This window comes from Staurois parvus, unplaced genomic scaffold, assembly GCF_062004578.1.
Source record: "Staurois parvus isolate SC_StPar_1 unplaced genomic scaffold, SC_StPar_1.0 ptg001463l, whole genome shotgun sequence".
NCBI lineage: Eukaryota > Metazoa > Chordata > Amphibia > Anura > Ranidae > Staurois > Staurois parvus.
In genome coordinates this window covers 79,656-102,026 of record NW_028319259.1, presented here as the reverse complement: position 1 = coordinate 102,026, position 22,371 = coordinate 79,656, and the positions used below count along the sequence as shown (strand labels likewise).

Genomic DNA, 22,371 nt, shown 5'->3' with positions numbered 1-22,371 from the left:
CCTCAGGATACGCCCGAGGCAAAAGGTCTAAGCACTAACTGGTCTTCACCAGAGCTTCTGATGGTGGAGATGGGTTTCGCTGTGTGCTAGTGCCACGTTGTGGTCCTCAGGATACGCCCGAGGTGTAAGGTCTAAGCACTAACTGGTCTTCACCAGAGCTTCTGATGGTGGAGATGGGTTTCGCTGTGTGCTAGTGCCACCTTGTGGTCCTCAGGATACGCCCGAGGTGTAAGGTCTAAGCACTAACTGGTCTTCACCAGAGCTCCTGATGGTGGAGATGGGTTTTGCTGTGTGCTAGTACCAAATTGTGGTCCTCAGGATCATCCCACCAGGAGGTGAGCAAGCCGGGCCACCAGCAAGAGAGAGAGAGATTTAGGCAAGCACTAACCTTAACCTCTCTGGAGCCAAGCCCAGTGTCTTCCTTCCTTGTGCGGGAAGCTTTGTGGAGCCTTGCCAAGTCCCCAGGTGGTGTTGCACCTCCCAGAAAATTGCAGCCTTAGGCAAATGCCTTGTTTGCCTCGTGGTAAATAAGCCAATGACTCACAGTGTCCTGTATCCTTGACTGTGGCTGCAAAAACAGCCCTGTCAAAGTGCCTGTGCTAGCTCATTTCTTCTCTCCTCATCCAACCTCTCTGCTCTGACAAAGCAGGGAGCAGGAAAGAGTTTACAGCTGCAGTGTGGGTTGGCTTTGAGATGTCAGACCCCGGTCCATGTGACTGTGGTCAAGGAGTGCCATAGATTGGGGCTATTTCTGAAAACTGTGCCCACAACAAGGCTGGCTGAGGGCAGAGGACTAGTGTTGCCCACAGTTTCCCTGCAGCTAATATCTCCCCATCGCACTCTCCATGCCTTGTTCTGTGCTGTTTCAGTGTGAAGGAGGCCATCTTGGTAGAGGTAGGGATTTGCTTCCTCACATCAGAGCCTCCAGCGAGGGGTACAGTGAGCAGCTTAGTAGTAACCTCACCAAGTATCACTCCAAAACGTATGATACTAGAAATCCGAGTCTAAGGAGATGAGTTTTCAGAGATCTTCTAAAAGTGGACAGAGTATGAGATAGTCAGACACATTGGGGAAGGGAGCTGCAGAGGATGGGAGCCGCTCTGGAGAAGTTCTGGAGGTAAGCATGGCAGGAGGCGAGAAGAAAGATAGAGAGTCTTGGAAGGTACGAAGAGAACAATTTGGTTGGTATTTTGAGACTAGGTTAGTGATGTAGCTGGGGGCTGAGCTGTGGGTGGCTTTGTAAGTTGTTGTAAGTATCATAAATTTAATTTGTTGGGTGAGCGGGAGCCAGTGAAGGGATTGGCAGAGAGGGGTGGAGGACACTGAATGAAGGCCAGTGGAGGGATTGGCAGAGAGGGGTGGAGGACACTGAATGGAGGCCGGTGGAGGGATTGGCAGATTGGAGTGGAGGACACTGAATGGAAGCCAGTGGAGGGATTGGCAGAGAGGGGTGGAGGACACTGAATGGAGGCCAGTGGAAGGATTGGCAGAGAGGGATGGAGGTCAGTGAAGTGACTGGCAGAGAGGAGTAAAGGCCTGTGAAGGGATTGGCGGAGAGGGGTTGAAGGCCAGTGAAGGGATTGGGGTAGAGGGATGGAGGACACTGAATGGAGGTCAGTGAAGTGATTGGTAGAGAGGGGTAAAGGCCAGTGGAGAGTTTGGCAGAGAGGGATGAAGGACACTGAATGGAGGTCAGTGTAGGAATTGGCAGAGAGGGGGTAAAGGACAGTGGAGGGATTAGTAGAGAGGGGTGGAAGACACTGAATGGAGGTCAGTGAAAGAATTGGCAGATTGGGGGTAAAGGACAGTGGAGGGATTGACAGAGAGGGATGGAGGACACTGAATGGAGGTCAGTGGAGGGATTGGCAGAGAGGGGTGGAGGACACTGAATGGAGGTCAGTGTAGGAATTGGCAGAGAGGGGTGGAGGACACTGAATGGAGGTCAGTGTAGGAATTGGCAGAGAGGGGTGGAGGACACTGAATGGAGGCCAGTGGAGGGATTGGCAGAGAGGGGTGGAGGACACTGAATGGAGGCCGGTGGAGGGATTGGCAGAGAGGGGTGGAGGACACTGAATGGAGGCCGGTGTAGGGATTGGCAGAGAGGGGTGGAGGACACTGAATGGAAGCCAGTGGAGGGATTGGCAGAGAGGGATGGAGGACACTGAATGGAGACCAGTGGAGGGATTGGCAGATTGGAGTGGAGGACACTGAATGGAAGCCAGTGGAGGGATTGACAGAGAGGGATGGAGGACACGGAAAGGACGCCAGTGGTGATATTGGCCGAGAGGGATGGAGGACACGGAAAGGAAGCAAGTGGTGGGATTGGCAGAGAGGGGTTGAGGACACTGAAAGGAAGCCAGTGGTGGGTTTGGCAGAGAGGGGTGGAGGACACTGAATGGAGGTCAGTGGAGGGATTGGCAGAGAGGGGTGGAGGACACTAAATGGAAGCCAGTAGAGGGATTGGCAGAGAGGGGTGGAGGACACTGAGTGGAGGCCAATGGAGGGATTGGTAGAGAGGAGTGGAGGGCACTGACTGGAGGACAGTGGAGGGATTGGCAGAGAGAGGTGGAGGACACTGAATGGAGACCAATGGAGGGATTGGTAGAGAGGAGTGGAGGGCACTGACTGGAGGACAGTGGAGGGATTGGCAGAGAGAGGTGGAGTACACTGAATGGAGGCCAATTGAGGGATTGGCAGAGAAGAGTGGAGTACACTGAATGAAGCCTAATGGAGGGATTGGCAGAGAGGAGGAGCAGCCTTCATGATGGACTGGAGGGGGGTAGTCCATGTAAGGTTAGGCCAATGAGAAGGAAGTTGCAGTAGTCAAGGCGGGAGTAGACTAGGAGCTTTGTGGTGTCATTGGTTATCTTGGAGATGTGCGGAGGTCGAGGCGGCAAGCTTTGGACAGTGAATGCATTTGGGGACGGAGGTTATTTTTCCGGACAGCGTAATCTGCATGTAGATGTAGAAACAAAAGCAAATATAACGGCATAAGAAGCACACACATACATGCTCCGGTTATTACGACTACGCTTTGCCAGCATATGGTCACCTTTATCAAAAGTGGAAACCGGAAATAATTCTAAACCTCGCACAATACCATACATGGTGTCACTAACAACCATACTGGGAATTGGCGTACATTGCCGTGGTGTACATTGCAGGAAGCAATCTGAGCCTCTGAAGGTGGACCGCTGCGGCCATTAACCTGCACTCAGAAGGTGACAGAAGGAAGCAGCATTTTCCGTCCTTCTCCATTCATGGTAGAAGGACTCTGCAAAGCTGTTTGTGAATGTCACCAGAGCCCGCCGTTCACATCACAGAAATCCAAATGGTATTTTTAGGTTTTGCTGCCCTTTAAAAGAAAGGAATTCGACAAAATGATGGCTCCTCCAAAATGAAAGTCTACTTTGCGAGGTTCTGTGGAACACAGCAGGACATGAAGTGCAAAGGAAAATTGCTTTGCAAGCCTGTTGTAAAATAGTATAATCAATTCTAAATGACTCCTCAGCTCCCTTCCTGGAATTACTTGTATGGCGGCTTTGTGCTCATAACAAAGTGCTTTTATGTACCGAAACAAACAGCTGTAGATTTTCCTTCTTCTGGATTTTGTGGTGAAAACCTGAACTGAAAGGCTTCTTTGCTGCATAATTAGGACAGTATGAGGACCTTCAGAAGATCTCTTCTCCACCCAACAAACATCTACACAATTCAGTACATTGTGAGTGCAGCTAATAAACTGACCACAGCGTGTCCTGCAGAGAACAATAGTAAGGAGTCCCACTCACATAGATTGTTGTTTCAATGATTTCATTTCTCTACAGTGCTTTTCTGCTTGGGGACTGCCTGTTGGGTTAGAACGTTGGTCTCCAAACTGTGGTCCTTCACTTGCTGGTGTCCAGCTCTTGGGGCACTATTCCTCCTGCTGACACCAATTATGGGGCACTATTCCTCCCACCGACACCAATTATGGGGCACTATTCCTCCCACCGACACCAATGATGGGGCACTATTCCTCCCACTGACACCAATGATGGGACACTATTCCTCCCACTGACACCAATGATGTGACACTATTCCTCCTGCTGACACTAATGATGGAGCACTATTCCTCCCACTGACACCAATGATGGGGCACTATTCCTCCCACCGACACCAATTATGGGGCACTATTCCTCCTGCTGACACTAATGATGGGGCACTATTCCTTCCACTGACACCAATGATGGGGCACTATTTCTCCCACTAACACCAATGATGGGGCACTATTCCTCCCACTGACACCAATGATGGGGCACTATTCCTCCCACCGACACCAATTATGGGGCACTATTCCTCCCACCGACACCAATGATGGGGCACTATTCCTCCCACTGACACCAATGATGGGACACTATTCCTCCCACTGACACCAATGATGGGGCACTATTCCTCCTGCTGACACTAATGATGGAGCACTATTCCTCCCACTGACACCAATGATGGGGCACTATTCCTCCCACCGACACCAATTATGGGGCACTATTCCTCCTGCTGACACTAATGATGGGGCACTATTCCTTCCACTGACACCAATGATGGGGCACTATTTCTCCCACTAACACCAATGATGGGGCACTATTCCTCCCACTGACACCAATGATGGGGCACTATTCCTCCCACTGACACCAATGATGGGGCACTATTCCTCCCACCGACACCAATTATGGGGCACTATTCCTCCTGCTGACACTAATGATGGGGCACTATTCCTTCCACTGACACCAATGATGGGGCACTATTTCTCCCACTAACACCAATTATGGGGCACTATTCCTCCTGCTGACACCAATGATGGGGCACTATTCCTCCCACTGACGTCAATTATGGGGCACTATTTGTAATGGAACGGACCCCGACTGCACTTGGGTATTTCCGTTAGACTACCACTTCCCTGTCCGAACATTGACCACGGACACCACCGCTGACCATACAAGACTAGACGGCACCAGACTTGAAGGAAAATCAGGAAATAGACTATTTTAACACAGATACAAGATATATACATTCAAGGGAACAATCCCCCCTCCCTGCATAATGACACAGGGCAGGGCAATCCACACCCAGTAACAAGAGACACACCAGCAGACAATCCCATCAGGGGGGAGGGCTGCCATAAACACCCCCCCACCACACCAAGCCAATATACAAACACATACATCCCATAATAGTTTGCTCCCAAGCAAGACACACAATAGAACAATGGGATGCAACCACATGGCATTAAACAATCCACAACCCCCCACCCCACCTATAAATGTCTACACAATATTAGGACAGATCACCCTGCACACCTGACAGGCACAGAGTGACTTACACATAAGAGGGATATGGGGAGCTGAGACAGGGGTCCCCCCAGCCCTCCAAAGTGAGCTGGGTTCCATTGCCCCCCCCCCACCCAAAATGACTCCCGTCACACTATTCCTCCCACTGACACAAATGATGGGGCACTATTCCTCCCACTGACACCAATGATGGGGCACTATTCCTCCCACTGACACCAATGATGGGACACTATTCCTCCCACTGACACCAATGATGGGACACTATTCCTCCCACTGACACCAATGATGGGGCACTATTCCTCTCACTGACACCAATGATGGGGCACTATTCCTCTCACTGACACCAATGATGGGGCGCTATTCCTCCCAATGACACCAATGATGGGGCACTATTCCTCCCACTGACACCAATGATGGGGCATTATTCCTCCCACTGACACCAATAATGGAGCACTATTCCTCCCACTGACACCAATGATGGGGGAGGGGGGGATTGGAAGGTTTTATGCATACAGATTGACAAATACCACATATATAATTTCACGGGGTGCATCCCACACACCTCTTGTAACCTTTTCTGGCCTCGTGGTGTAGGCGGTCATACGCATTAAAAGGCCTGGTGATGATGATGGTTTGGCAGAGAATGAGGGGACATGCTGGGCGATCTGCTGTCCTTCTAAAATGTCACAAACCCCCTGTACTGTATAAGGTCAGCATGACAGCCAACCAATCAGCTCCAATCTGGAACCCATTCAACACGTAGCAGGCTACCTGAACTCCCAATCTGCATTGCTCTTCTTATCTCGCCATCAATATTTCCCTTTTACATTGAAAAGCTCAGAAACTGGATGAGCCAAGCGCCCAGGCAGAACGTTCTTGAATGGCTACCTCCTCCTGTTGTCCATTCTCCCTCTCCTCCTTCATTCATACTGTCAATCCTGTGTTTCTCAGACCAGTTGTCGATGAGGAATTGCAGAGTCATAAATCATCCCGGCTTCCTTCGCCTTCCATTGACCAGAACAAGAGAAAACTCTTCTGTATCTTCTTTTCTTGATTGGGATTGACTCAATCACGGGATCTACCATCCATGTGAGACACAAGACCCGACTCCTTTATAGATGAATCACCTGGAAGATACCGGACCATGACCTTGATGACCATGACCTTGATGACCATGACCTTGCTGACCATGACCTTGATGACCATGTAGCTTATACCAGAGGTAAGGAGCCTGTGAGCCCGGGATCCAAAATGGGGCACAAAACCTAAATCTGGGATTCCGAGAAAAGGAAATATCACATATATACTTTTGGGAAGATTGTCTATTTGCCGACCTAGGACAAGGGCCTATTGAAACGTAACGTACATTACAGGATAGCCGGGAAGTTCAGTATCATCCAAAGGAGGGTAACTTTTATTGGCTAATGCGTTTTGGCTGCCAGGCCTTTGTCAGCTTCGAATCTTAATGCTGCTATCATCAGTGAATAGATAAGGAGGGAGATTATATTTACTTGTTTGACTTTTTTTTTTACAGGTGTCTTCGTGGTAGAAGGAGGGGCTTTCTCAGCTAAACACACCCTCCAGCCTGAATGCCCAAGCTAAGAGCAGATGGATTCCAGGAAGTTAATGCTACATGAAGAATCTGCCCTTACTCAAGATGGTGGCGGCTAAAAATGCTACGGGGGGTTGATTTTCAAAGTGATTTCTCAAGAAAATAATACTCCTTATGTTGGGGGTCAGTGGGAAGAATGTCCCTTACATTGGGGGTCAGTGGGAAGAATGTCCCTTACATTGGGGGTCAGTGGGAAGAATGTCCCTTACATTGGTGGTCAGTGGGAAGAATGTCCCTTACATTGGTGATCAGTGGGAAGAATGTCCCTTACATTGGGGGTCAGTGGGAAGAATGTCCCTTACATTGGGGTCAGTGGGAAGAATGTCCCTTACATTGGGGGTCAGTGGGAAGAATGTCCCTTACATTAGTGGTCAGTGGGAAGAATGTCCCTTACATTGGGGTCAGTGGGAAGAATGTCCCTTACATTGGGGGTCAGTGGGAAAAATGTCCCTTACATTGGGGGGTCAGTGGGAAGAATGTCCCTTACATTGGGGGGTCAGTGGGAAGAATGTCCCTTACATTGGGGGTCAGTGGGAAGAATGTCCCTTACATTGGGGATCAGTGGGAAGAATGTCCCTTACATTGGTGGTCAGTGGGAAGAATGTCCCTTACATTGGGGGTCAGTGGGAAGAATGTTCCTTACATTGGTGGTCAGTGGGAAGAATGTCCCTTACATTGGGGGTCAGTGGGAAGAATGTCCCTTACATTGGTGATCAGTGGGAAGAATGTCCCTTACATTGGTGGTCAGTGAGAAGAATGTCCCTTACATTGGTGGTCAGTGGGAAGAATGTTCCTTACATTGGTGGTCAGTGGGAAGAATGTCCCTTACATTGGTGGTCAGTGGGAAGAATGTCCCTTACATTGGGGGTCAGTGGGAAGAATGTCCCTTACATTGGGGGTCAGTGGGAAGAATGTCCCTTACATTGGGGGTCAGTGGGAAGAATGTCCCTTACATTGGGGGTCAGTGGAAGAATGTCCCTTACATTGGGGGTCAGTGGGAAGAATGTCCCTTACATTGGGGGTCAGTGAGAAGAATGTCCCTTACATTGGTGGTCAATGGGAAGAATGTCCCTTACATTGGGGGTCAGTTTGAAGAATGTCCCTTACATTGGGGGTCAGTGGGAAGAATGTCCCTTACATTGGTGGTCAGTGGGAAGAATGTCCCTTACATTGGGGGTCAGTGGGAAGAATGTCCCTTACATTGGGGGTCAGTGAGAAGAATGTCCCTTACATTGGTGGTCAATGGGAAGAATGTCCCTTACATTTGGGGTCAGTGGGAAGAATGTCCCTTACATTGAGGGTCAGTGGGAAGAATGTCCCTTACATTGGGGGTCAGTGGGAAGAATGTCCCTTACATTGGGGGTCAGTGAGAAGAATGTTCCTTACATTGGGGGTCAGTGGGAACCAAAGGATGGTTCTTGGAGGTGGGTAAGGGGTGGAACCAAGGGATGGAGCTTGGAGGTAGGTAGAGGGTGGAACCAAAGGACGGTGTTTGGAGGTGAGTAGGGGGTGAATACAAAGGACAGTGCTTGGAGGTGGGTAAGGGGTGGAACCAAGGGATGGAGCTTGGAGGTGAGTAGGGGGGATGGAACCAAAGGACAGTGCTTGGAGGTCCCTTACATTGGTGATCAGTGGGAAGAATGTCCCTTACATTGGGGGTCAGTGGGAAGAATGTCCCTTACATTGGGGGTCAGTGGGAAGAATGTCCCTTACATTGGGGGTCAGTGGGAAGAATGTCCCTTACATTGGGGGTCAGTGGGAAGAATGTCCCTTACATTGGGGGTCAGTGGGAAGAATGTCCCTTACATTGGTGGTCAGTGAGAAGAATGTCCCTTACATTGGTGATCAGTGGGAAGAACGTCCCTTACATTGGGGGTCAGTGGGAAGAATGTCCCTTACATTGGGGATCAGTGGAAAGAATGTCCCTTACATTGGGGGTCAGTGAGAAGAATGTTCCTTACATTGGGGGTCAGTGGGAACCAAAGGATGGTTCTTGGAGGTGGGTAAGGGGTGGAACCAAGGGATGGAGCTTGGAGGTAGGTAGAGGGTGGAACCAAAGGACGGTGTTTGGAGGTGAGTAGGGGGTGAATACAAAGGACAGTGCTTGGAGGTGGGTAAGGGGTGGAACCAAGGGATGGAGCTTGGAGGTGAGTAGGGGGGATGGAACCAAAGGACAGTGCTTGGAGGTCCCTTACATTGGTGATCAGTGGGAAGAATGTCCCTTACATTGGGGGTCAGTGGGAAGAATGTCCCTTACATTGGGGGTCAGTGGGAAGAATGTCCCTTACATTGGTGGTCAGTGGGAGGAATGTCCCTTACATTGGGAGGGGGGGGGGGGGGGGTCAGTGGGAAGAATGCTCCTTAATCATAGCTAAAATCAGTGGTTACTCATCCTAGATACATATTCCAGGAAATGCATTGAGCTTTAAGAAAATAATATCGGAATATGCTCGTTTACCTATGTAATGTTTAATTCACAGTAAGAGCTGTGAGAATGTGGAATAGACTCCCTCCAGAGTTGGTTGTGGCCAGCTCAGTGGATTGCACAGAATATAACTGGATCAGGGGCGGACTGACAACTCATGGGGCCCCCGGGCAATAGGGGATCATGGGGCCCCTGTGTCTTTGCCCACACTCAAAGCACATACAAAAAAGCCTATAAAAAAGCAAGAGGGGCATTTCATGGGGCCCCCTACTGACCCCGGGCCCTCGGGCAGTGCCTGAGTGCTGGAATGCTCAGTCCGCCCCTGAACTGGATATAACATTTATAGGGAAAGTTGATCCCGGGAATATCCAATCACCTCTCAGGGGATCAGGAAGGAATGCTTTCCCCTGCAGGAGCAAATTGGATCGTGCTGTGTTGGGTTTTTTGCCTTCCTGTGAGAATGTGGAATAGACTCCCTCCAGAGGTGGGTGTGGCCAGCTCAGTGGATTGCTGTAGGAAAGTCCTGGATTCTTTCTTGGATACACAGAATATAACTGGATATAACATTTATAGGGAAAGGTGATCCAGGAAATATCCGAATATTGATCCCGGGAATATCTGAATATTGATCCAGGGAATATCCGATTATTGATCCAGGGAATATCCGATTGCCTCTCGGGGGATCAGGAAGGAATTGTTTCCCCTGCAGGAGCAGATTGGATCGTGCTTTGCTGGGTATTTTTGCCTTCCTCTGGATCCACTGTGGGTGGAGGATTATAACTACTTTTTTTTAATGGTTGAACTGGATGGACTTTTGTCTTTTTTCAGCCAGACTAACTATGTAACTAATTGAAATGAATCCAATGTAATTTGGGGAACATGAGTGACCCAGATATGCTTTTATTCAACATGTAACTGATATTTCGGTTTTAGAATTTTTTTTTGTACAAATAAACTGTATATAATTTCTTGTGTCTTAAAAAGTCCCACCACATCGAACTTTTTTATAATCGCTGGAGTGTCATAGGGCCGTGGCACATTGAGGCCTCACAGTACATATTCATTTTGTGGAATTAGCTGTTTGCCTGGAGTTCTCCTTTAAGATTGCTTTACATATCAAAGCAGAACTTAGCTGGGTTCAGGCAAGTTACCCCGCGGCCGACCACGTAACCTCTCGTATCCAGACACAGCAGGCAATGAATCAGTTAATGTTCAGAGTGAAACACATGAAGGACGTCAGCAAGGTGCCTGCCATCCAGTCACGGGTAATGATGGCGGCGATCCATTACATTTTTTGCTTATTCCATAATTTTTTGAATATTCCGATAGCTGAAAGGACATGTCCGATGTTACAGGCGCAACGTGAGATGGAATGCTGCCCAGGAAATAATTTAATGCATATATTGAGCTATGCAAGCGCCGAGCTTCTAGAAGACGCACATCCAATTGGCTCACATTACAGCTTGGCAAAAGCGCGCCATTCTCCCCATAGTTACCCGTCGCTAAACGGTACGAAAGCATCAACTGAGCTAATTGGATCTGAGCAAACCTGCCACCAGCCGGGGAAATTCACGCAGCACATGGAGAAGACATACATGAGATGAGGCATTCCACAATGATACAAGTGTAGCGCTACCCCCGTAGGGGCCGCAGTCAATAACGGGTTCTTCCCTGAAAGTACAGAGGCCGCCCACCCATCGCAAGCACCAGTCTTTTCACACCAGCTACAATAACAGTCTAGGGCACATAAGCCAAACGCAGGTCCTGATGGCCGAATCAGGCCCACCAGGCAATTTTTCCATCACGCTTCTCCTGCAGCAACCCCCCCCATCTCTGCTCCCACTTTATCTCAGCAACACAGAGGAGGACAGAACTCCTCATACAGATCCTGCATTTCTACATACAGCCACATAGGGGCTCATCTCTGCTGCTGACTCCAGAGACGTGGGGGTGGAGGTGTGCACAGAGGGGGACAGAACTTCTCCTACAGATCCTGCACTTCTCCATACAGCCACATACAGGCTCATCTCTGCTTTCGACTCCTGAAATGGGGGGGCACAGAGGAGGGACAGAACTCCTTCTACAGAACCTGCACTTCTCCATACAGCCGCATAGAGGCTCATCTCTGCTGCCGACCCCCGAGATGGGGGGGGCACAGAGGGGGACAGAACTCCTCCTACAGATCCTAAACTTCTCCATACAGTCGCATAGAGGCTCATCTCTGCTGCCGACTCCTGAGATGGGGGGAAGCACAGAGGGGGACAGAACTCCTCATGCAGAACCTGCGCTTCTCCATACAGCCGCATAGAGGCCTATCTCTGCTGCCGACTGCGGAAATGGGGGAGCACGGAGGAGGACAGAATTCCTCCTACAAATCCTTTACTTCTCCATACAGCCGCATAGAGGCTCATCTCTGCTGCCGACCCCCGAGATGGGGGGGGCACAGAGGGGGACAGAACTCCTCCTACAGATCCTAAACTTCTCCATACAGTCGCATAGAGGCTCATCTCTGCTGCCGACTCCTGAGATGGGGGGAAGCACAGAGGAGGACAGAACTCCTCATGCAGAACCTGCGCTTCTCCATACAGCCGCATAGAGGCCTATCTCTGCTGCCGACTGCGGAAATGGGGGAGCACGGAGGAGGACAGAATTCCTCCTACAAATCCTTTACTTCTCCATGCAGCCACATAGAGGCTCATCTCTGCTGCCAATTCTTGAGATGGGGGGGCACAGAGGGGGACAGAACTCCTCCTACAGATCCTGCACTTCTCCATACAGCCACATAGAGCCTCATCTCTGCTGCCGACTGCTGAGATGGGGGAGCATGGAGGAGGACAGAACTCCTCCTACAGATCTAACCTTGTGGTGTCCAAAGTACGGCCTGGTGGCCAAATGCAGCCCTTTGCTTGCTTTTATCCAGCCCTGGGGGCACTATTTAACTCACTGATACCAACAATGGGGCATAATTACCCCCACAGACACCGAAGAATGGGCACAATTCCTTCCAATGATGGGGCACATTTCCTCCCAATGACACCAGCATTAGGGCACATTTCCTCCCGATGACACCAGCATTAGGGCACATTTCCTCCCAATGACACCAGCATTAGGGCACATTTCCTCCTGATGACACCAGCATTAGGGCACATTTCCTCCCGATGACACCAGCATTAGGGCACATTTCCTCCCAATGACACCAGCATTAGGGCACATTTACTCCTGATGACACCAGCGTTGGGGCACATTTCCTCCTGGTGACATCAGCATTGGGGCACAGTTCCTCCTGATGACACCAGCATTAGGGCACATTTCCTCCTGATGACACCAGCGTTGGGGCACATTTCCTCCTGATGACACCAACGTTGGGGCACAAAGACACCAACAATGGGGCACAGTTTCTCCCAATGACACCAACAATGGGGCACAATGACACTAATGCTGAGGCACAATTCTAAATGACACCAAATATGGACACTGTACTTTCCCACAGACGTCTGTACATTTTCTACTCCCAGCGGCCACAGTCCGGGACCCCTAAAGTCTGAAGGACAGTAAACTGGTCCTTTGTTTAGAAAGTCTGGAGACCCCCGCTCTAGCCCATCCCCTGCCTTCATTCTTGTCCATATGAGAAAGATGCCTTTTCTGCTCCTAAAGCCTGCTGGGATATGCACATCACATGTCACAGAAGTCATCAAGTTTAAAACATTGGCTAGAGGAGGATGGACCATCAATGGAGGGGTGGGCAGCTTCCTTAACCAAGAAGAGACAGCTGGCTCCTGATGACACCAGAATCAATGATGGTGGTGCAGGACCCTGTGTTTAGCACGGAGCGGAGGGTTAACGCTGGATTTGCCAGACATGTGAGTATATTTTTTGAAGGTAACCCAGCCTTAAAAGAAACACAGGGTGGGGGTTGATGTTCCTCTTTAAGGGAAGAGCACTTTCCTTCCTGTCCATGTTTGAATGCCATACCTTCTCAGTATAGTAAACTTATTTCTGGGTTTTCCGTCTTTGAGCGATAGTAGCACCATGTTCTCCCCCATTGCCATCTCCTTCACTTCTTCTTTTGCAGTCAGCACCTTCCTTCGTCAGCTATTGGGCGATGATACAACCCTTGCGTGTGTGCACTGGATTTGCATTATCTTGGCCCACTTGCCAAAGGACCGTTTTTCCCCTTTAGTAAGGACAACGTCATATAACACAACAAAGGGTTTCCCGCACAGGGGATATTCAGGTCTCCTCTTCCAAAAACAGATCATTCAGCCTCCTGGCTTGCAGGCTTGCTGCACTGGCCTTCAGGCTTAGGACCTCGCCTGTTCTCCACAGACCTCTTAACCACTGTGCACACTGTAGCTGCTCCCAGCTTCACTGGCTCACCCTTTTCGGGATGGAGGCCTCAACTCTAACCTACTTCCAATCATGAGGCTTGGACACAGCTGCACAATTGGTGTACTGGTTGACAGCAAAGCATGAACTCATGAGTGCAGGCTTCATCCCTCTCAAGTCTCTACCAAGCAGGGGCAGGCTGACAACTCATGGGGCCCCCGGGCAATAGGGGATCATGGGGCCCTGGCCCAAACTCAAAAAAGCCTATGAAAAAGGTACCAGGGGCATCTCATGGGGCCCCCTACTGACCCCGGGCCCTCGGGCAGTGTCCGAGTTTCCAAATGGTCAGTCCACCCCTGCTACCAAGACTGCAGGCTCCGAGACCCAATCTACACCTTACCAATCCTGGACAATAATGCAAAAACAGTTTTCTTCACTGGGAACAGACATCCTGGAGCCCCTCAACCTGATATTGTGAGAAAGTGCAGCACTGTCACAATTTATATAACAATACATGGTGTATAACCTCTGGCATGCATTCGGACACCTTTTGTCGAATGAGGTCACATACACCGACCAGCCATAATGTTCTAACTACTGATGAAGGCAGAGAGTGAAGGCTCATTTATGGAGGTGGGGAGGGAGGGCTCATTGATGGAGGTGAGAGGGAAGGCCCATTGGTGGAGGCCGGGGAGGGAAGGCTCATTGATGGAGGTGGGGAGGGAAGGCCCATTGATGGAGGCGGAGAGTAAAGGCTCATTGATGGAGGTGGAGAGTGAAGGTTCATTCATGGAGGTGGGGAGGGAAGGCACATTGGTGGAGGCCGGGAGGGTAGGCTCATTGGTGGAGGCTGGGAGGGAAGGCTCATTGATGGAGGTGGGAGGGAAGGCCCATTGATGGAGGTGGAGAGTGAAGGTTCATTCATGGAGGTGGGGAGGGAAGGCACATTGGTGGAGGCCGGGAGGGAAGGCTCATTGGTGGAGGAGGAGAGGGAAGACTCATTGATGGAGGTGGGGAGGGAAGGCACATTGGTGGAGGCCGGGAGGGAAGGCTCATTGGTGGAGGCGGAGAGGGAAGGCTCATTGATGGAGGCGGAGAGGGAAGGCTCATTGATGGAGGTGGGGAGGGAAGGCCCATTGATGGAGGTGGAGAGTGAAGGGTCATTCATGGAGGTGAGGAGGGAAGGCACATTGGTGGAGGCCGGGAGGAAAGGCTCATTGGTGGAGGCCGGGAGGGAAGGCTCATTGGTGGAGGCAGGGAAGGAAGGCTCATTCGTGGAGGCAGGGAGGGAAGGGTCATTGGTGGAGGTGGGGAGGGAAGGCTCATTGATGGAGGAGGAGACTGAAGGCTCATTGATGGAGGTGGGGGGGCTCATTGATGGAGGTGGGGAGGGAAAACTGGTCTGTGTAGTCCCATCTAATAGAAGAGCTACTGGGGATTCAAAATGCTGAAAGAGTGAATGCTGGTTCTGATGGAAAGGTGTCAGAACACACAGAGCATCACAGTTTGTTGTGTATGGGGCTGTGTTGCCACAGACCAGTCAGGGTGCCCATGCCACAGCCAAAAGTGCCTACAATGAATTTGAGCACTAGACCATGGGGAAATGGAAGACAGTGGCCTGGTCTGATGAATTCAGGAATGGTTTGAGGAACGCAACAAGTGTGTTGACTTTGCCTCTAAATTCTCCAGATCTCAATCCTATCGAGCATCTGAGGGATATGCTGGAAAAACAAGCCCCACCTCCTAACTTACAGGACTTAAAGGATCTGCTACTGACAGCTTGGCACCAGATACCACAGCATACCTTTGGAGATCTAGGGGAGTCCATGCCTCAATGGGTCAGGACAGTTTTGGCATCAAAAGGGAGGACTACCCAATATTAGGTGGGTGGTCATGATGTTATGGTTGATCGGAGTAGAACAATGAGGGACCAATAGCATCCATGTAGGAGGCAGGATGGGCTGTGCTAGAACCCCATACTACTTTTACATAACAGAACAGGGTTATCGGGGCACTTGTGTAAATATGTAAGAAGAGGCACCTCTAGTTACTTGCTTTTCTTTTAACTACTGTAAACATAATAAAAGGCGTAGTTTATAATAGGACTTCTTAGGACTCTTAGGTTTAGCCTTTAAAATGAGTTGTTCCAGTTTTGGATCCCGCTAAGCCATATAGATTGGTCTGCGTTCCACCTGCTTTATAAAAGAAGTACACAAGATATTGAAAAGCTACAGGATGTCATTATACTAAACATTTTCCAACTCTGGTATGTGAGACGATTCCAAAGCTGCCATATGAAGAGGCCACAGTGGCCATTAATGAAGAGCTTGAAAAAATATAATGGTATTAATGCTCAAAATGTTATGTTTGGTGAACAAATCTGCCAAAACCAGTCTTGTAGATTCATCTTGAAGAATCACTGTTTAGCTAATTCTGTCCATTCTGAAAATCTGAACCATGTTACATTAACCTCCCTGGCGGTCTGATGATGTCAGGATTTCTGTGCTCAAAGCGGTACTTTTTTTGCATGGAAATGTGTAGTTTTTTTATTGTCGGCCTGTAATTCTTAGGAATAACTCCCTGAAATCTGTCTGAACAAGAGTCTAGTAAACATCCCGGGGAGGATAAAATTTGAAACACGAAATCATAAATTATAATTTATTAAATAATCATAAAAATAATAATTTAATAATAATAAATTTAATTCAATAATATAATCAAACCAAAAACACTGAAATGTGAAATATAGCGCCAAGTTGGCCCATCGCTGAGCTCAGTCGCAGAATCGTTTTCAGTGTCTGATGATGAATTTCCCCCACCAATCATTATCACTCAATTCTGCAAGTGGTTCTGATTTACTATCGCTGTTCTCTAGCCGGTCTAAAACCGCGTCTGACCTAAAGGGACGCTTTTTGGACGCCATGGACGTTTCTCAGTTTCCAGGCAGAAAGGGCGGTAAAAATGCAGGCAGGGCGCAGGACAAAGCACTCGGGACAAAATGTATGTGAAATGGTCTAATACAGGAATGGAATATTCAGATTTTAGTGTATTTAGTGAATGTCACATTTTCACATTTTTAAATTTCCCGCCAGTTCCATCCCCCGTACATCCCGACGTCACAGGGAACGGAACCCGGATGACAGATGCCGGCATCGGCCGGAGGACATTACAGGAGACACTGCAGGGGGGACATCACGGGAGCGCAGGACAAGGTAAGTAAAGAAGAGATCCCGGAGCAACGCTGCAGTGTATTCCCGAGTGTAGCTGGGGGGGGGGGAGGGGGGTTACCTCTTGTAGTGCTGAAACTTTACCCCGAGCTACAATTGGGAACACCTTCAGGGAGGTTAAAGGCCAACTCCAGTTTTAAAATTTCTTGAGTTGGCCTTTAATGTAACATGGTTTAGATTTTCAGAATGGACAGAATTAGCTAAACAATGATTCTTCAAGATGAATCTACAAGACTGATTTTGGCAGATTTTGTTTTAAACTGAGATATTGCCAATTGGGATATTTTGTCTCAACACTTCCTCAGCCTCTGAGGATGGCGGGGGACATGCTCCCATTTGAAAGACTGCTGAGCTCCAAGACAAGTTGTGGACATCTAACATCTAGGACTTATAAGATCCTAGTTGAATTGGAGGGAGCTGGGTCACCGTCGTTCTTGAAGGGTTGGGAAAGGGAACTGGGTATAAATATGAATGATCACCAGAAGAGGAAAATGTTTAAGTGAATGCATGGGGTGACGAACACGAATATACTTGAGATGAATTATAAATGTTTGTCTAGATGGTATTGTACACAGAGTGTGGCACATGAAAAGAGAGAAGTATCACCTTTATGTTGAAGAGGATGTGGGGCAACAGGGACAATGGCTCATATATGGTGGGAATGCCCAAAAATTCAGTTATATTGGCAGGAGATAATTTATCATATACAGGAGATTTGGGGGACATCTATCCAGAAGGATCCATGGGTATGTATTTTCTATAGAACAGAGTTGACAATAAACAATAGAAAAACAGTTTATTATATCATCTGATTGGTGGCAAAGGGTTTAAGTCCTAGGTTTTGGAAGGCCCAGGATCCACCGACAATGAGGGATTGGATAGACAGAGTAGATATGCTAGTAGGATGGAGGAACTTTGTTACATGGAGAAAGATGAAATGGAAAAGTTTAGAAAGATTTGGGGTAGATGGTATAAGTTTAGACCTTCAGAAAAATACTTAAAAATGAAAGGTCCCCCGATAGTAGTAGCAGAGAATTTAAATGGTTAAAGCGATCTATGCATATGACTAGATAAATAGGACGGGAAAGAGAGGATAAGATGAGATTGGACAGGGGTGTGTTGGAGTGGGTATGGGGATATTCGTTTCTATGTATGTGTCAGGGATCCCGGCGCCTCGGCGGTGCGCGCATGCGCAGAGCGCCGACTCGTCCGATCCAGCGAGCACTGAATCCTAGGCGATCACGGCGGCGGCCGCGCATGCGCACTAGCGATCGCGGCCGCACCAATGAGAGCACAGGGCGGCCTATTTAAACCTGCCCTGTGCATCTCCAAATTGCCTTCTGGTCTTGTCCTGTTCCTGTGTTCCTGGTTAATCCTGCGTTCCTGATACCTTGTTGCCGACCCAAGCCTGCCCTGATACTGCTGCCTTCTCCTGCTCTGACCCCTGGCTACGTCCTGACTATTCTTTACCTGTTCCTGATTGCCTGATCTCCCGTTACTGAACCCGGCTTGTGACCCGTTATTCTTCTGCCTGCTGCTCTGCACTGTCTGCTCCGCTGTACTGACCTGGCCCGTCTGACCACGCATACCTCTTCACGTCTGGCTCTCACATGCTCTACGCCATTGGCGTCCGCCTCTACCGCAGCTGGTGTTCCTCGGGGGTCGCGACCTGGTCTCAGGCTGCTTCAAGTCCATCCCCACCATCAGGGGCTCTGGTGAACCAGCAGACTGAGACTTAGACTCCGCGCCCTGGGGAATTCCGGCCAGTGGGCTGCTAGAGGGTATCGCCAGTCGGCCGCTGACAGTATGATGTAAAAAGATTTATGATGGTTTTGTGGAAAAAAAAATAAAAATAAAGGTCAGCTCCAGGTTGGGGACTTCTCGGACCATTTGACCAACAACGTCTCACTTTTTGTTAAACATTGTCTTTGGTCTGGTCCTGTGATGCATAGGATCCTCTTCCTCTGACTGGTGGGGAGGGGGGGATGCTAAATCCTGCGAATAATGATGCAACTTTATTGCGCCATGTTCTCTATTGAGAATGCTTAACGACAAATCTGAGGATGCCCGTTACCCGAGGACAGACCCCTTCACAACAAAGTGTAACCTAGAAAAAAAAAACCACCTAAACGTTTTGGCAATTTCTTTTATTAAAAAAATAAAAATCACCAAAAAAAGTTGTAAATCCATTATCAATCACAATACCCCCCCCCCAAAAAAAAAAAACAGAGCCGATCCTGATGGTACTGCTCACTGGATGACTGATCCCACAGCTATCATCTGATAAATATGATAAGAGGCGGGACAGTAGTGACATCATGGCCATATTTGGTCAACGTCATCGCTCAAATATGGCCAGTGACCATATATGGGCAGTGAGGTCACTGCTATCCCCACCCCTTTGCTTGTGTGGCCAAGGGTTCCCAGTGACATCAGGGACTTATGTAGGAACCAATGACAGCGGGAAGCTGTCATATATAAAAGTGGTAGCAATACAGTTTCTATATTTGATGCTCAGCTCCTGCTGTACAGGGATTGGGGTGGGGGGGAGGGGGGTCAATAGGAAAATGTTCAGGCACATGGACTGAACCATTGGCTCACCCCTATCATTTATATGGATGTCATGCTGATTCACTGGGTTTAAGTTCTCTGGGTCTCTAAATCTGGAACATGTTTGGGGAAAATAAATGATTATACTTCTCTAACACTTAATTTACATGATTTGTCAAGAAAACCGAGTAAGTTGTTGTGCCTGGATATCTGTGCATGCGCATGGAACAGCCTAGGCGTCTGTGCATATAATCACGGTTGTGCGCATGCACATTAATGTGAACTAACGCACACAGCCAGAACTGGCATTGGCACCTAGTGGTCTATTTAAAGCATGGCAGAGCTCAAGGGAAGTGCTAAGTGGTCATCAGCAACTGGGACCTGGGACCAGACCTGCTTTCTGCTTCATCAGTGCTCTACCTGGTTTGCCCGCTGACGTCACTTGATCTTGATCCTTCAGTTATTGGCCTCTGGCCTGTGATCTGCCTTTGTCTCCCATCTTCTGATTTGGTACCCTGCAGCAACCTCCTAGTGTAGGATGCTGGGTAAATTTAGGTTTTGGCTCCTTCTGTAATGAAGGGAGCAGTGGTCATTTGGCCTCGTCTGTTTAGGATTTCATAAGCTTGAAGTATGAATGCTTCCCCCTGCCACTGGAGGAAGCTTCTAGAGCCTAAGGAGGGAGATGCAAATAAACAGCCTGGATATTTGTCATGCTCTGGCCAGTCCCTGAAGAGGAGCATCCAGTAGGGGGCTGGAAAGCTGATACATAGTCTGAAGCACTAGGGAGCTGGGTTTTTTCTTCCAAGAAGGATTCCAAAGCCTGAGGGACAGCTGCCCCGAGGCATCCCATGGACTGTGCAGCTGTTCCAGGGGCCTCCGCATTGTCAGGGCTGAGGGCCTGGAGGGATCTGCCTAATAGCTGATTGCAAGACCTCACCACAACTGATCTGGTCTGGAGAAGGACTGTCTCACTTACTGGACTGCTGGAAGGTGGCAGCTGTCCTGGGGACTTGTGAGTAGAGACTCTAAATTTATCCCTGTGACTGTGCCGTGTTCTGGAAATCACATTACCCGTAGTTGTGTATTGGTGCAAGATATCCAGATGCCTCATGGTCTTCAGCTGTGAGGCCTTAGCCTGCTCAGAAACTTGCCTCATGGACCCCAGCTGTGAGGCCTTAGCCTGCTCAGAAACTTGCCTCATGGACCCCAGCTGTGAGGCCTTAGCCTGCTCAGAAACTAGCCTCATGGACCCCCAGCTGTGAGGCCTTAGCCTGCTCAGAAACTTGCCTCATGGACCTCAGCTGTGAGGCCTTAGCCTGCTCAGAAACTTGCCTCATGGACCCCAGCTGTGAGACCTTAGCCTGCTTAGAAACCTGCCTCATGGACCCCAGCTGTGAGGCCTTAGCCTGCTCAGAAACTTGCCTCATGGACCCCAGCTGTGAGGCCTTAGCCTGCTCAGAAACTTGCCTCATGGACCCCAGCTGTGAGGCCTTAGCCTGCTCAGAAACTTGCCTCATGGACCCCAGCTGTGAGACCTTAGCCTGCTTAGAAACCTGCCTCATGGACCCCAGCTGTGAGGCCTTAGTCTGCTCAGAAACTTGCCTCATGGACCCCAGCTGTGGGGCCTTACACTGCTCATAAAGTGACCCCATGGTCTTCAGCTGTGGGGTTTAAACTGTCCAACATTCACATCTATTTAAGGAGAGGGTTGTCCTCTAATTGCTATGCGCTAATCGTTTTGGAGTGTCCCATACCCTAACCCCTCTTCTGTTAAAGTTCCTTCAAGCAATATATTGTAAAAAGCCATCCCCTAGACTGGGTTATTGGAGCCAATGTGAATGGACTGATGCTTGCGGTGGTGGGCAGCATCTGTACTTTTGGGGAAGAACCAGTGGTTACTATAGGGGTAGTGCTACAAGCATTTCTTGCCCCTGTGATGCTGACCCCAGCCCGGCTTATGTTTCTGCTCCTGTATTTGCATCGCCGCTGCCCAGTTGTTGCCAAATTTCTGCTTGCATGACTATGGATTGCATGATTATGGATCTGTCTTCTACATGTACGAGTTCCTGCATGTGTTCCAACACAGTCCTCCCCAGGGGCAGACTGACAACTCATGGGGCCCCCCAGGCAATAGGAAATCATAGGGCCCTTGTGTCTTCGCCCACACTCAAACCACACCTAAAAAAGCCTATTAAAGGTACCAGGGGCATCTCATGGGGCCCCTTACTGACCCCGGGCCCTCGGGCAGTGCCCAAGTGCCTAAATGGTCAGTCCGCCCCTGGTCCTCCCACATCACCCCCATCTTCTGGCCAGGACTTAATACAGGCCTGTGTGCCATTCCTTGTCCTGTTGTACCCAGTTTCCAACCCAGGGGGAAAGAATGGACGTGAGTTGAAAGGGAAGCCCTCCCATCAGCTCAACCTTACTTCTACCAGGTATGTGACACCATGCATGTTCAATATCAGTGACTCAAAGGCATTGAAGCCAGACACAGCCAAGAGGCAACCAGCAAAGGCAGCTCCCATACTTTCTTTGTGACGGAACCACTTTAAGAAGCAGCTCTGTAGTTGCACACAATAATAATGTCAACACTATAGAAAAAGGAAACAATTCAAAGTATTGAGTAAACGCCTTCATGCAACATGGAAAGACATTAGTGACCACGAAGGATCTCATTTAAGTGGTTGAATGTGTAACCTTCTGGGTGCTACACAGAACATTAAACAATGAGCGTCACTTTCATGTAATGGACCTGTTGGAAGGTAGATGCAGAAGAGGCGACAGATAAGACACCAACCTTGAACCACGCATCTCCTGCTCTCCGAACCCTTTTGTTTCAAGGTTCTATCTGAACTCCTAAACACAATTAAATAAAATGTGGATTTCTCCCAGAATGAGCTCCTTTTC

The 22,371-nt window shown here is 49.2% G+C and overlaps 1 protein-coding gene across 1 annotated transcript in view; it reads right to left on the bottom strand.

Annotated features, from left to right (window-relative positions):
* The window catches only part of CRTAC1 (cartilage acidic protein 1), a 604,943-nt gene extending 584,278 nt beyond the window's left edge, over positions 1-20,665 (bottom strand). Inside the window, exons 1-2 of the mRNA XM_089662389.1 lie at positions 20,536-20,665; positions 6,407-6,595 (exon numbers count right to left, since the gene is read on the bottom strand). Of these exons, the coding sequence (XP_089518515.1) occupies positions 6,407-6,595; positions 20,536-20,665 (319 nt within the window). The remainder of the gene's footprint in view (positions 1-6,406; positions 6,596-20,535) is intronic.
* Between the last annotated feature and the right edge of the window lie 1,706 nt (positions 20,666-22,371).